This window comes from Crocodylus porosus, unplaced genomic scaffold, assembly GCF_001723895.1.
Source record: "Crocodylus porosus isolate Cpor-Errol unplaced genomic scaffold, CroPor_comp1, whole genome shotgun sequence".
Taxonomy (NCBI): domain Eukaryota; kingdom Metazoa; phylum Chordata; order Crocodylia; family Crocodylidae; genus Crocodylus; species Crocodylus porosus.
Window position 1 is genome coordinate 45461449 of NW_017728909.1, and position 16414 is coordinate 45477862.

Here is a 16414-nt window from a genome sequence, read left to right on the forward strand (position 1 = left end):
CTTTTTTGAAGATAGGAACCACGTTGGCCCTTTTCCAGTCCTCTGGCACCACACCAGAGCACCACGAGTGCTCATAAAGCCGTGCCAGGGGTCCCGCAATGACCTCAGCTAATTCCCTCAGCACTCTGGAGTGGAGATCATCCGGACCTGCTGATTTAAATACGTCCAGTCCCTCCAGAAGCTCCCTCACTAGGATCCTCACTGACCCTTGGCCTAGGTGCGCCTCCCTTGGGGGCCTGAGGGGGTCTTGGTGGGGGGGCTGATTCAGTCCCTGTCTAGGGAAACGGAGGCAAAGGAGTTGTTAAATAGGTTAGCTTTGTCATCTGGTGTGACAACAAAATTTCCCAGCGTGCCTTGCAGGGGCCCCACATTACCTGGAACCTTCTTTTTGCCCCCTATGTATTTAAAAAAGGACTTGTTGTCCTTGATCCAGGAAGCTAGTCCCAGTTCCATCTCTGCCTTGGCCTCACTGACCGCCCCCCTGCATCCCCGAGCAAACACAGTACAGTCCTCCCTGGTGATGGCCCCTCCCTTCCATTGGGTGTATGCCTCCCTTTTAGTTAGGAGATGTTCCTGGATGCTTTTGGTGAGCCATGGGGGCTTTTGCGCCTTCCTGCCCCCTTTGATCCGTGTTGGGATTACCTCCCTTTGGGCTTGGGGGATCGTCTCCTTAAGGAACGACCACTCTTCTCAGACACCAGGCTCCCCTCCCCTCCAGGACCTCAGTGCTTCCCCAACTATTCTCCTTAGCTCATTGAAGTCTGCCCTCCTGAAATCTAGGGCTGCTGCCTTGCTGCAGGCCTTTGCCACCTTGCATTGGATGGTGAATTCCAGCAGGCGATGATCACTGTTGCCCAGGTAGTCAAGCACCCGCAGACCCCTCACCAGGTTGTCGCCCATGGCTAGCACCAGGTGCAACGGGAGGGAGCGTATTAAAAAGTTCAAACGATAATCTCATGAGCAAATGTCAGTACTAGGTTCAGCTCCCACAGAGGACAAATCTTTAAGAAACGTGAAGGAAGTTGGTGAGAAAGGCCTTGCAGATCATTGACTGGAGGATGGAAGGCTGACATAGCTGCCAGGTGGACCCTAACTGAGAGGAAGAAAGGGTCCTTGTGTTTTAGATCCAGCATCTAATCAAGCCCCTCAGGTATGATAGACTTGGCCAGGGCAGTGTTTCTTGCCCAGCACCAGAACAAAGACCTAGCCTATTCTGCAAAGGAGGTAGGCCTGGAAGAATCCTTTCTGTGGACAAGCACATCTCTGGACTGAATCCTGCTATATCTGAGTGTGCCATCCACCATCCAGGCTGGAAAACGGAGAGGGGATCCAAGTGGAAAATCCTCCTTCTTCTCCATGATAGTAGGTCTTGAACTAAAGGGGGCATCATAAGATCTTCCATCATCAGGAACAGAAGATCCAAAACTGCCTCAGCCATGGGAAGGCTGTTGGTGTCATTAGAGCCCAGGCCTGTCTCACCTTGTGGAAGACTTATGGGATAAAGAAGAGTGAGACGGAATGCATACAGCAGATTCCTCAACCATTTTATTATGTATGCATCTGAAAGAGAACCTGGCTGAGCTCCACTGGGAAATAAAGTAGAGTATTTGCCACTAATCTCAGTTGTCTGTGACTGGAGTTTCCATTTCACAAACTGTCCTTACATACCAAATTCTTGATCTCCCCACGAGATACGGAGATGACTCTGCTTAGATCTGCTGTAGCATTCTGAAGCTTAGCCAGGTGCTCCACAGACAGATTATTTTTTTTAGCTTATGTGCCCATGCCATAATGCAATTGCATAAGCAGGGAGATCAGGCACCACCCTGCCCATGTAAAACATTGGGTGTTATCAGTTGAAAAGTCATGACACCCTCAAGTATAAGGGAAGATGACCAGGCAGACTCCTGCACTGTTCTGAGCTCCAGCATGTTGATATGTAGTCTCATTTTGTCCTTAAAACAGATTCACAGAGCCCGATCTGAAGTACCCAAGGTAAAATCTGATATGCAGCATCACAAGTGCGCAGAAGGCCATGTGCCAGAGCAGCAACAAGAAAATTCTTACCCTCATATATGGGCACTTTTTGACTAACAAGATAAGATCGATAAGTGCCTGAAAACTGTCCTTTGGGAGGTAAGCCCTTGCTAACACTAAGACCAGGTAAACGCTGTTGAACTTTACTATCTGAGCAGGAGCTAGATTAGATTTCTGGTAGTTGACAAAGAATCCCAGGGATAGAAACAGGTCATCTTTCTCTAGCAGTTTTGAGACCCAACAGCCCTAAGTATTTCTTAGTAACCAGTCACTGAAGTAGGGTTAAACTGGAATCCCTTAACTCTGTAAGCACGCTGCTACTACCAGTACTTTGGTGAAACCTCTTGGGGCTTTGCATAGGCAGTTGTCCCAGCCAACCATGAATTAGAGACACTTTCTGTGCAAGTGCTTTATGGCAACAAGGAAGGAACTATACTGAAAGTCAAGAGATATGAACCAGTCCCCGCCTGATATAGGGAGGGAATAATGGCTGCCAGGGTAACTATCTTGACCATAAGCTAATGAACGAACAATCTTTGACCTAAGGAAGTTTAGTATGGTCTCTAAACTCTTCCTCTTCAGAAATGGGAAGTAACTGCTACAGAATCCTTCCCCCTTAGCTGTGGGGAATTTGTTTTATGGCTCCTACTTCCAAGGGAATGGACCTCTTCCCACAGCGGACTCTCAGGAGAAGGCCCCTAAAAGGGATGGGGAAGGGATGTTGTGAGAGGGCAGTGATTTGAACTAGATGGAGTAACTACACTGCCACATCCAGGATCCACTGGTCTCAGATGATCCATGCTGGCTAAAAGCAAGCCATGCAGTTTCAGAAGGAAGGGAAAGCAGCATAGAGTTGGCATCTCCATAACACAACAACTCTGCTTAGGGGTCAAAGTTTAGTGCTTGAACTAGCACTTCTAAGGGAGGGATAACACCCCCCCAATAAAGTCCAGCTGTAGCCTCTTTTCAGGTGTGCAGAGTCTCAGTTCTAGACTCACAAATGGCCAGTCTTCCACCATTTGAGCTGGAAAGAAGCTCCAACCCCTGGGAAACTGGAACCCTTTAACCAGGAAGATCTAAATATCACAATCACTGAAGTTATGAACCTGGCTATGTACAGGGACACTTGAAAGATCATCTTTGCCACTAGGTGTCCCTCCATGATCAGATATTAAATCCCCTCTTATGAAGGGGAAAGGACTCCTTCAGGTCTGCCATCCTCCAATAAACTTGGAAATCAGAATGGTTTCGGAAAGCCTGGTAGCTGGCAATCCTGAAATGGAAACTAATGGAGGAGAGGGAACCTCTTACCAAATTATTCCAATTTTCTATTTTCTTTGTTTCTATTCAACCTAGCATTTTCATTTGCTGTGGACTCCATATTTTTGTCTGCCCCTTGGCAGCGGGATAGCCATATCCCATATCATCCTGGCTGGGTCTATGACTGCCTCATAAGTGGGTGCACCATGTCAGGCAGGGAGTGTTACTGTTTCTACTCTAAGGAAATTCTACGGGAATTTGCCACCCTCTGTATGGGTTCAAGGAAGCCCTCAATATCTGCTGAAGATCAGGGTGTGACTTAATAGAAGTGGCGATTGGACAGCAAGGTCCCCTTGGGTCTCCGATTTATGGTACATAGAGAAAAATGCCTTGGTGATTCAGGGAAAAGTGGAAGTTATCCTAAGTAGTGGTGACGAGTAGGGGGAGCAGGCAAGAGTACTGGTGTCCCCCCTTGAAAGCACCAGCCGGGGAATGGGGGCATCAGGAGAAGCAATCCCTGATCATGCCGACCCTGGTCGCTGACTGGCCACTGGTGGCACCAGTCATCCATGATCCCAAGCATGGCATTTAGAAGATGACTCCCTCTGAGCGTGCCACCATATTAAGGTGATTGGCACTATAAAGATCTTTGAGAAGTGGATCTGTTGCTCCTACCAGAAGAGTACAGCTTGCTGTAGCTACTCCTGGGTGGGGGATGTGAAGATATATTCTCTCAGGGGATGCCTCTCTTTCAAATGCACACAGTTCCTAGAACTCCTTCACCTACAGGGAATGAAAAGGGGACCTGTTGCCATTGCTGGAGTGAAGAGGTAGCAATACAGTTTATGTAGACAAGTTGACTACATACAGATTGAATACTGACCAGTTAAATTCTTAAGAGGCAGAGAATGGGATCCTTTTGTTTATTTATTCACTCTAAACAGATACGATAGATACCTCTTACATCAGAACTCTAGATCCAAGTCTTAGTATAATGTAACTGTTAAATGATCAATGTTTGAAAATAGTAAATAGAAGGTAGCTTACCAAGGTGTTTATACAGTGGGAATTGGGAACACACAGTTCATTTCCACCATTATTACACTCATCAATATCCGAGCAGACCTAACAAAAAAACAAAAAGGCTGTAATGAAAAGATAGTGAATCTGAAATCTGTGGAGGAAAGTCACTTAGGGTTAGAGCCTAACAATTTCTGAAGTACCTAAACAGGACTTGGGTAGAATTTAGCTAAGTCTTAAGTTCAAATTGACCCCTGATAGTGATTGCAAAACTGATTAGGTGCCTAGATTCATTATCTGCTTCCATTTTGGCCTTAAAATCTCCCATAGTAAAACATGGTTCTGCATGTCTCAGATGCAACCCAGACTGGCCACACAAGTAATTCACTCCTGCCTATTCCAATCCAAATCAGCCTGGGAAGTGCCTAATCTTTGCTAAGTCTCTGGTTCCTTAGGTGAAGTTAACAATCCTAACAACTGTCTGAAGCTGGGATCATACAAGCAGTGCAACACAAAACACGGCTAGAGGTGAGTGTGGTACTGATCATTTTTTGTTCAATAAGAAAACACACATCTCCTTTTTTCCAGGAGATCGCCCTACCCACAGGCCACTGGCTAGTATGAAAATTATTTGCCTGCCAGAATTATTTTTGTTTTTAACCTTCCCCTATACAATAATTAAAGGTTGTGCTACCCATAGCCTAAATCAGTGGTTTTCTAACTTTTTTCATTTTTGGACCCCTAAAAAAAATTGAATGGAGATACAGACCGCTTTGAACTGTAAGTGTGGGTATTCACATTCTTTTTATTGGTCATAGTCAACTTTCATGGATCCCTTAGACATACTTTGTGGACCTCCCATGACTCCAAGGACCACAGGTTGAAAATAACTAGACTAGATTCATCCACCCTTAATACTGTATTTACTTAATTCCAAGATGAGGTTTTGTCCTCATTTATCATAAAGAAAATGAAGCATTTTAGCAATGCAGTGCTGGATCCTGTACTGCTCTCTGGTTCATGGCTGACTCCCTGCTGAACCAGAGAGCAGCGGGAGAATCAGCCTAGAGCCGGAGAACAGTCGGAGACTCAGCACTGATTCCCTTGTTGCTCTCTGGCTGTGTGCTGAGTCTCAGGCTGCTCTCTGGCTTTGGGCTGATTTCCCTGCCTTTCCGTAGCTCAGCAGAGAGCCAGAAAGCCGCTGGAGACCCAGAATACAGCGATGAAGGAATCAGTGCTGGGGCTTCCTGCTCTCTGGCTCTGGACTGATTCCCCCACCACATCCCAACATTGCATCCTGCATTGCTCCTTGCCTCACTGCTGAGTGAGGGAGCAATGAGGGACCTGGTCTAGAGCCACCAGGGATCACAACATGTGGCAGTGGGGGGGGTGCAGATGGCAGGGTGGGGTAAGTGGCAGAGGGCAGGCCAGGGGGCAATGTGTATGTGTGTGGGGGGAAGACACTGGGAAAGCACTTCTGGAGAACAAGGTTAAGAGGGCAGAGGCAGGCACATGGTGGCAAGGTGAAAGGGGGAAAGGGTCTGGGATCAGGCTGCCTACCCCCTCCAATAACTAGATTATTTACATGGGAAATGATAAGAAATGTATATTTTTTTATTTATATAATCTAATTTTATGGGGTCATCTTAAATTCAAGGTCTTCTTGGAATCACGTAAATATGGTAACTGTGTACATATCCATAAGGCAACAAAACACTTTAAAAAGTACTGGGCAAAAAAATGAATTACAGTAAAGCCATGTCATTTGTATCCAAGTAGCTTGCAATCTGCCAAATTTGCAGAAAATTTACCAAATGATAAATGAGCTGCTCTGCTGCTTTTACTATAAAGGGCACTACTTCTCCTGTCAACTGGGGTTTATCAGCAGTCCCACACAGCTGAATCAAGAAACAGTATCCTGTGAAAAAAAGCCATGGCAAGCAGCTGGAGCATTGCAGCAACCCAACACAGCTGTTTGCTGTGGCGCTGTGTACCCCTGGATACTTCATAAACCGTCAATTCTGCAGGGAGGTAAGGAACTTAACCTGAGAAGTATTTGGGTTTTATTGTGCTGTTTTTCCTATGATATGACCTGGTAGTTTTGAGGTTTCTTTCTGACCCCTAGAGTAAAGTGATGTATATAATTAATGAGGTTAGTACCACAAGGATTCTGGAGAAATTGTACTAAAAACCTTGAGCTAATTTCTTTTGAGTGCCAAGTAGCCATACATTTGGTAGATTTGGCCCATGCAGCCAGGCATAGACTTCTAGCTAGGGGAGCCCATGCATGGTCTATCAATCACAACAGTGAAATTCAGGCCTCAAACCTGGTAATGACTAAAATTTCACAAAGTGCTAACCTTGCTATATGCTATTGGCCCACCTGATAATTCTGAAGAAAGAACATAGATTTTAATGGAGAGTTCCCTAGAATGGTTCATAAGCATATAATAAAGCTGGCATTTTCTATTATTTCTATGAACTTCATGAACCAGCATAAAAACCTAAAGAAAGGGAATAATTTCCTATTCAAATCTATCAGATGGAAAAGTTGGCATTTTCTATAAAAAATGTTCATGACTTATGATAAGCCTAGGCTGTTTTTGTTTTTCTCTGAACCTACCCTGCCCCTTACCCTAATATGAAAGTCAGGCAAAAATAATTTAGTCATTTATTCAATAATACTTCAATTTCTGCTTGACTGCCAAAGGCATTTGTAATTGTATTGATTGAAAAATAAATGACATTATACAAATAGTGCTGCATATGAAAACTGTGAAAGCTTGGACAGTGTCTCTTGCATAAAAATGCAGGACAGAGGCTGGGACAAGCCTGGGTTGTGGTGACAAGACTGCCGCAAGAAAAATCAAACTCCGCTAATGGCTTGCAAGCCATTAGGCATTGAGACAGTGGAGTGCTTGCAGTCCCCAATACCAGACCCATGCCATAAAATAATAAAAGTGGTTAAAATTGTTGGCAGAGTCCTGATGTGCACATCACATATATGTACCTAAGAAAGCCCTTTAAAGAAAGGCTGGGCCAGTGAAGGCAAGGAAACTGCATATACATTTCAATTGACCTCGCAGCTAAAGAAAACATGACTAAATATCCACCTCAGAAGAAATCTGTAAAAGGAGCACTGAATATAGGGAGAAAGTTCTGTGTCTGACATCCTCACATTTCTCAAAATAGATATCCAATATCACTCTAAGGTGTGAAAAATGTCTGAACCATTCAGTGCATGTCTAAAAAGTTATGAGATACTGCAAATGGACCCCACTGATAAACAAATACCCCAAAACAAGTTTGGTGACACTTCTAAGTATCCTGTCTGACACTCAAGGCCCATCATCTGTGATTGAGCTATAATTGCAGAAGCTGCAGAAACACACTCTTTACACCTAGACAATTAAGAACAGGAGCCAGGCAATTAAGAGTTATGATATGATGATCAACCTTTTCATGTCTGAACAAAACAGGGAGGAATTGGCCAACCAACAAGAAAAACACTTTGAAGAAACAGTACAAAAACTAAATGGATTTGTCAGCAAGTTGTGTGCAGTCCAGACCAGAAGCCATCCTGCCACCCACCAACAGGTGAAGGACCCACAATTTGAGGCTGTACAAGAACTGCTTCCTGTCTGCACTGGGTAAAGATCTTGGTGCAGCTAAGATAATACTAATGACTAATAGTTTATTTTATATTGGAAAAGAGTCTTTTCTGTCATTTAGTTTTTTTATCTTGTTGGTAGTTATTAAAGCAAGTCTTTCTGATACTCATCGATCATGTGTTGCGTCATTCATAAAGCACTAGGTTAGAAACTTGGTTTTTAAGTGCAACAATAGAGCAATGTAAACACTCACCTGCTTATTGTTCTTGGCATAGTTGATTCCTACCCCCTGGACTGTCTGCCCTTTATATCCAGGGGGGCAAGCCTCACATCTGAAACCGGGGACACTGTTCACACATTGAACCCCAGGAAAACATGGGTTATAACGGCACTAGAAAGACAAACCAAACATTTAACATGTGTCAGGGATTCACTAGCATTTGATTACTGCTCAAAGTTCAAAATAAGTTGGGGGCCAGATCTCATTCTACCTATCAACCATCTAACAGCACTTAAATGCTTAAATGGGATCCTATTCCACCCTACTCAAGTCTCTAAAAAAACATAAGGTTGCATCCATTTTCATAACATGCTTTCATCTTAGCCTTAAAAGGAAGTCATAGAAAGCCATGAGAAAGGGCTCATTAATGGTTTGCATTAATGGTTTTCAGAGACTTGGGCAGGGTAAAATAGAATCCCACTTAAGCATCTAAGTGTCCTTATGCATCAAAAAGGCAGAATAGGGTCTGGCCCATTATTGTTAAGTAGTATTTAAATAATTTTGAACTGTCTTAAACTACTATAATCTTGAGGTACTATGCTAGTACCCTTAAGTTACAAGCTCAATTGTTCCTTCAGTTATATGGATTCATCTCCCACAGAAATCCATTAAAGTACCACTGGAGTTGTCAGGACTAAGATACGTAGTGGAAAGCCACATAATGACAGAAACTGTGATATCACTGGGGCATGATTTCCTACCAGTATCTAATACTGTGCACATTTAAACAGCAGTGTTTTGCTGTTGTTTGTATGAATTGGAGGTAGGGAAAAATATGAATGACATCTGGAAATTAATCGGTAAAGACAGTTCATACCATGTAACAATCCTGCCTGGTTTTGTTAATTCTCCAAAACCAGCACGATTAATTTCCAAATCTGTATATAAATACTGAAAAGGTTGATTTTTTCCTCCCTAAAATATGATGAAAAAAACAAATAGAAAATCAACACATATTTTTAAAAGATTTCTTCTCTTTGCATCATTAATTCCTCCACTATTAATTCTGTGTCGGTATATAAAATAAACATGTATGATGCACTATACGTCCCCTGTGTTTTTTGTCCTTTAACACGTAAACATAATATTTGAATATTACCGTGACAAACTACCAACCATGAAAATTATCTTAAAGGAGTAGAGGCAAATTTTGCTTTAGTTCTAATAAAAATAAAAGCTATAATAAATGCACATTCCTGATTAGTACAATATGAATTAAAACTTAAGAAAGGTATCTCGTCCATAAAGCCCAGGTAGCTCTCAATTTTCAGATTTTTAGTTAAATTAGCCAGTAGAGGGCACTCAAGAAACTTCTATCAATATAACGGCGACATCCAGCTCAAAATGGATGTGTATTCAATTTGTAGTTTATGGTTGTGATATAGACGTCCAAATAAGCAACAGTTCTTTAGGGGTAAGGGGCCCTTGGTAGAAAGATGTTAACAGTGTCAAGGGTTCACAAAGTGTTAAGGATGGTTCCCACTTGGAAGAGAGATTTTAGGATCTTTAACTGTGACTGCATATGAACTCTTTTAAATACTAGGTTCCATGAAGTACAGAAATAGAAGGGAAATGATGTTATCCTACGAAAAGGAAAGGAACCCTAGACTACTCTCAGAAAACTCTTACACTTTCTTTAGCAGGTCACTGGATTTAGCAGGGCAGTTATTCTCAACCAGGGTGCCATGCCCTGATGTGCCTTGAGATTCTTTCAAAGCTGTTCTCTGAAGGCTGTTATCAAATGGCAGTCTACGCGAGACATGCAGTACACATAAGTCCAACATCTAGCAGACACGTATCTTTGTAAACTACGAGCTCCACATTAAGTGGTTAATTCATTGGCAGAATTAGCATAAAACCCAAGAACTGAATGGACACGGATTGAATCTGTATTACAGTTTTTTTGGTAAGAATTCTCATTGTTTCTATTGTTAATTCAGGGCTGCAATGGTAGGAGCACTAGTGTAGACAAGGCTCGTATGATATCAGTGTTTTAACATTGTGGGGTCTCAACCTGCCCATAGCAAACGTGAAGTGTTAAGAGCAACAGAAACCAATCTGCATTTGTTCTCCCATCAGAGCTACCACTGAAGCTGCTCCAGTGTTAGTAATGGTAGTACATTTTTGCTTAACTCCTCAAACAAGGCTCTGGAGACTGAAATGCCCTTTCAAATTCATAAGGGCCATCCAGGCTTGGGCCCAGTCAGAGTAGCAAAGTAATGTGGAAAAGCTCACACAGCTATTGTCTATATACATCTATGGGTCAGTTTGTCTAAGTCTTGCCTCCATGTTAGCACCCAACTTTACCATAGGCACAATTCACATCAGGTCATGTATTCATGCCTGTCTCCACCCACAAATCAGGTAACTGCAAAAGTTACTTCTTTAACTTAGATCTTACTGCGTAAGATTTTCAATAACACACAGAAATAGATACTTCAAAGCCTCTCTCTGGCGCACAAAATATATATATGCAACAGCATGAATGCCTGTAAACTCATCAAAGTTTATTTTTTCTACTCTCTGAGAAAGGAGGAAGATTGCTATTCCTATTTGTAATTACTTGAGAAGCACTCCTTTGCCATGGCTAGGAGCTTTTTCTGCACACAGTTAAAAGGGTGGATGTAGCTATGTTAAATCCTTACCATAGAAAGCTTCCCTCCCACCAAACTGTATAGTCAGACAGGGATTAAACAAAATCCAAAGAATTTGATTCTCTAGTCCATTATACTATGATGTCTTTCTACAGTAATCAGGATGAAACAATGGAAATTTCAGGACCAAGAAAAGGTATGGAATTGTGTTGTGTATGTTAAATGTGTTACTACTTCTTTCAAGTAATCTAGTTGTACTTCTTTGGTTTACCAGATGTCATAAAACTGCTAATTCTCAAGTCTTCAGTGGTAAGCAAGACTTGAATCTCTAATATAGATCCCTCAAAATACATTTTGCAAATGAACTTTTTAGGTTTTCTTGTCAGCAAAAGGTTAAATTGAAAATCTGGGCCATTTTGTGGCTGAACAGTGGACTTCAATCTCTAAAACTGTTAAACTCGCATCTGTTTTCCTCTTATAGATGACATTATCTGAGAGGAGTAAAATGAAAATGCATATTCACTCACGTTAACAGAGAGTAATGGCCATGTAACTTTGATGTAACATAGTGGATAACAGGCCTGGAACGCATTAATATTCACCATACAGCCAGCTAGCAAGTGCTGAAAAAAGCGTGAGTCAGTGACTGATTACTGCAATAAATGAGTTGGGATGATTTTCTTCTTTTCCCAGGTCAATAGTTTACCTCATCAGTATCTGAGCACGTAACTCCATTTCCTGTGAACCCTTCAGGGCAGGGACCACACTGAAATCCAGCTGCCGTTTCTGTGCACCTGACTCCTCTGAAACAGGAGGTGGCTTCACATCTGGGTTTGGGAGGACGAGGAGGTGAAGTTGGAAAGTCCATAGGTCCTAAACCTTTAAGTAGAAAGAATAGCAGCTTTAGTGATTAAAGGAAATATCCACCATGTGTTTAACTTGGAAAGTGTTCTAAAGAGCTGACCAATACACTGCTCAGTAGGGTGACTGTTTTTCTACCTAATAAACATTTCTCACAGTGGCTGACCTGGTGCAACAGCAATTTACTCAATTATGAGGCTTAGGATATTTTTGTTTAGGAATTGATCGAGAACCTGCTAAGCTCCATTATAGCAGAGGGAATGGATGTACTTCATACGTCACGGGCTATGCTTGAATGTACAGCAGGCTTCAAGCTGAGTTTGGTCATACCTGAAAAGGCACCTTAGATTCCAACTTAAGCACTGAAACACCTAAAAGTTTGGCACCTGGTTGGTGATCCGAAGAAAAAGAGTTAATCATCCATGATCCCTGTCTAGACAGTAGGAAGAGTTATGGTCATTTGTTAAAACCTTTGTGCTAGGTGGAAAGAAATGTGGAGCAAGTCAGCAGGAAGCACTGGGCCCAAGATGTTATCTGAACTTCAGGCTTGCATCAGGAATACACACTAGACATCCCAGAATGTATGGGAGGTGCCCCCAGACCTGGGAAGCATTAAGTTGTGGGTCTGAAGCACCGTGGTCTATGTTCTGGTGTAGTACTCTCACCACTCTGCTAGGATATACAAGGGGGCACTCATACCTCCATCGTCACACTTGATTTTCACTGAAAGGGACTGTGGCAGCTATGCTTTGTGTTGGACTGAACACTGTTGGTATGTGTTGGGCATGCTGCTGGATCGGGTCCCTATTGAGACTTGGGTTCAGACTCTGATTGAGTTCAGACACTGCTCTGCTTCATTTCTGGATTGCAATGGACGTTAGATAGGAAATAAGCACAGAGTTGCTCGCAAATCACACCGCCAAAATTCAGACAAGCCAGGAAGCTTCAGGATCAAAAAGTAGGAACTGAATAAATGTAGGTACTGAATGAGTTTTGCAGTTGCTGGAACAGGGGTTTCCTGTATTTTTTTAGATGTTTTAATTCCAATGAAATCTCATTTTGGGTTCCTAAGTTTCCATTAGTCCCACAGTAGATTTATAGCTTTTGGTGCTAGTCAGCAGAAAAGGATAGTGCAGGTTACTAGAGTGCCCAAACAAACAGATATAAGGAAAACGTCCCTGATGCATGAAAAGTTAATGAAATGACTGACAAGGCACCACGTTCCTTTGACTAAACCAACAAAGTTGTTCCCTTTGTCTCATAAACATTGTGCTATTGTTTTACCTCAGAGTGAAGAGTATCTTCCAGGAGCAGAGAAAAGGGAGGAAAAAGACAACAAGTATCAGCATATTGGATATATAATTGGGCATCCAGTACATTGTTTCGTGCACAGTGACTGGCCAAATGAGAAAAACAAATTCTTCCAGATTTTGGCAGTTGACAAAGTCTGTACCAATGCATGGAAATGGATCTCCACCCCTGATTAATACAGATAGGTTTTAAAGCAGGGGCAGGCAATTATTTTGGGCAGAGGCCTGCTTACTGAGTTTTGGTAAGCCATCGAGGGCCGCATGATAGGCAACCGGGGCAGATAAATAATAATTTTCTAAATTTTTTAGGGGCCCTGTGGGCCGGATAGAATGATCTGGCAGGCCGCATCTGGCCCCTGGGCTGCATTTTGCCCACCCCTGTTTTAAAGGGATCACTAACATGATGGATGACTGTATCACAGTAACATTTACAAAGACTTTTATTATCTTCACCATCTGGCCGAAGTGTCCATTTATTCTAGACACAGACCTAGCTTCTGCTACCACAGCCTTTGTCATCTCAGGCTTAAATAACTGCAATGCAGGACACATGGGAACAGCTCAAATTAGCCTGGATATGCCAGCTGTCTCAGAATGGGGCTGCCTGCTTATTCTTCCATTAGGGTTCTTAATGTGTTTATTAAGTTGTGTATCTCCGAGGGAACACATGGTATCAGTGCTCAGTGATTTTCAAAGCGGAATAAGAAGTATTGGCCTTAACTCGTAAAATGTTAAATGGCTTCCAACCCAACTGCTTAAGTCTGCTTCTTTCCATGAGTTATACTGCCACCTGCGCAGTCAATGGAAGTGCTACAGCCCCCATTCATTTAGAAGGGAAGAAACTGCTGGCAGGGTAATTTTGGTATTCTCAGCTAGAGCTTGGCAATCTAATGGATATTGTTTTAAAACACTTGTACATCTTCTCCTGTCTTCTTTTAATTGTACAAGAGAAACAGATATACCAAGTTACTTACCACATGCTTGGCATTCAGCTATGGTATTTCTCAGAAAAGTTGTTTCCTTCACCTTTAGGATATAGAGAATGAGTACTGATTTAGATCTGGATAGCTCTAATTTGCCCCTGCCTGCCAACAGTACCATGCTATTTTATCCTGATGTCAATAAAACCATCACAGATACAAAAGGGATCTTTCAATGACATAGTTTTATGCCATCAAAGCTCAAAAATCCAAGCGCTAGGTTCACAAACCTAGGCCTCTCTATGGATGACTGGTCTATACTGGTGTCCACAAGGCTACACATGGTAGTAAGTATTATAGCCATGATTAACAAAATGCTTACACACAAGCTCAACTGTAGGCATGAGTTTAAGTCACATTGCCTTTGAAGGGACTTAAACATGCGTCTAAAGTTCAGCTTGCGTTTGAGCACTTTGCTGAACAAAGGTTGATTTAAACAGATGCTGAACAGCTTTATTGCCCAGGGGCAAAAGAACTGTACAAACCAAGCCTACATTTAATAACGTTTCTTTTGTGAAATGGCAACATACTAGTAATGACGCACCCAGAATCAAATTTGTCCCTGGTGTCACTCCACTGAGACCTAACAAAATTGTGGGATGAATTTGGTTCCCTTTATGACCATGAGAATACATTTATCTAGGCTCTGGGATAGACTGTTGGCTATAGTTGCTCTACACCTTATATGCAGGAATTTCTGGCCATCAGATCTGCATAACTGGGTCTTCTCCTCTCCCACCTCCAATAGCTTCCTCCTCAGTATACAGAAAGTAAAAGGCCTCCTTATAATCAATTCTTATTTGGATTTCAGAATTTTGCACTGATAGCTTCCTACTATACCTGCTGTCTGAGAAGGTCTTTCACATCTCCCAGTATTTGGTTCATTTGCATCATTTGACTCATTAACTGCCTATTGAAATCACCTGTAGAGACAGAAATTAAAGAGAAAAACACGAAGTAGCATTTGTTCATTTTCCAGTACTATTGCAGAAATCCAGAAAGAAGTCAGCCTAAAAAAGAGTGAAAATCAGTAACTCATTGTATCAGCCATATGAAATCACATAATAGAGATCACAGAAATTAAGGGCTGGAAGGGACCATGAAAGATCATTGAGTCCAACCCCCTGCTCTGGGAAGGAATACTGTCGAGATCAAATGATCCCAGCAAGGTGTCTGTCCCATCTCCTGTTGAAGATTTCCAAGGCTGGGGATTGCCCCACCTCCTTGGGAAGTCTATTTCAGATTCTGATCATCTTTATCATAAAATAGTTCTTCCTTGCATCCAACCTGAAACCATCCTCTAACAGTTTATGGCCATTGCTCCTTGTCCTCCCCTGGGACATCCTAGTGAACAGTTTTTCCTCCCAGCTCCCAATATTCACCCCTTACATGCTTATAGACTGCCACCAGGTCCCTGCTCAGTTTTGTCTTCCCCAGGCTGAACAGTCCCAGATCCCTTAGCTTTTCCTCATTAGGTTTGTCCTCCAGGCCCTTGATCATCTTGTGGCTTTCTCTGGACTCTTTCAAGATTCTCTACATCTTTTTTGAACTGTGGTGCCTAGAACTGGACACAGTACTCCACCAGCTGGGGTCTCACCAATGCCGAATAGCAAGGAAGTATCACTTCCTTAGCCTTGTTTGCGACACATCACCTAATGCATCCCAGTGTGCTATTAGCTCTGTTGACTAGCGTTGCACTGGCAGCTCACGTTCATTCTGTGATCGACTGTAACCCCAAGGTCCCTTTCAGCCATTATGCTGGCCAAGATGTCTCCTCCCAACCTATACTCGTATCGCAGGTTACTTCTCCCCAAATGAAGCACTCTGTATTTATCCTTACTGAATTGCATCCGGTTATACTGCACTTAATGGAATGTTTAATGGAAGCATAGCATCTATTTTTAAATTTTAGTAAAGCATCTGTGTGAACATGGTGCTCTTCAAAAGTACAAGACTGCTATACTTATTCTGGGCTCTTTGCCAAGTCTAACTATATGGCAGTGAATACTGTTTTACTGGCTGTAATGAGACTGAAACCACCAACTTTAGTTAAGGTGTTCGTGTTTTCGAAATAAAAAAGGGACACATTGAGGCATGTTTTTTATAGTCACAACATAGCCATACATAAGAAAAAGTTTCTACCTCAACAGCAACACAAGCACACGTCTCAGAGGACTTTTTCCGGTCACTTAGTGTCTTGAATGAGTTTATCCTGATGTTCTGGTCATGCGTTACTAACATTCACTTGTAATGAAAGAACAGCTTTGATAGCATCTAGGCTTATTTGACCTTTCCTTCCAAACTCTATTCATCACTCTGAAGACTATTTCCATGGAACTGTTTGTTCCCAGTAAAGAAAAAACATGTTCTACTCAGCATAGCTAAACATTGTGAAAAAAACATTAATTAAATGAAAATGGAAACCCTTCAGGTGTCTTTAAAGCAATGTCCAGGAGACAGG

At 42.4% G+C, this 16414-nt stretch overlaps 1 protein-coding gene across 2 annotated transcripts in view; it reads right to left on the reverse strand.

The window, feature by feature from the left end:
- Window positions 1-16414, reverse strand: part of THBS4 (thrombospondin 4) — a 69028-nt gene that overhangs the window by 27888 nt on the left and 24726 nt on the right. For both annotated transcript variants that reach the window (XM_019532187.1, XM_019532188.1), the window contains exons 5-9: window positions 14794-14876; window positions 13948-13999; window positions 11509-11681; window positions 8182-8319; window positions 4345-4422 (exon numbers count right to left, since the gene is read on the reverse strand). In XM_019532187.1, the coding sequence (XP_019387732.1) occupies window positions 4345-4422; window positions 8182-8319; window positions 11509-11681; window positions 13948-13999; window positions 14794-14876 (524 nt within the window). The remainder of the gene's footprint in view (window positions 1-4344; window positions 4423-8181; window positions 8320-11508; window positions 11682-13947; window positions 14000-14793; window positions 14877-16414) is intronic.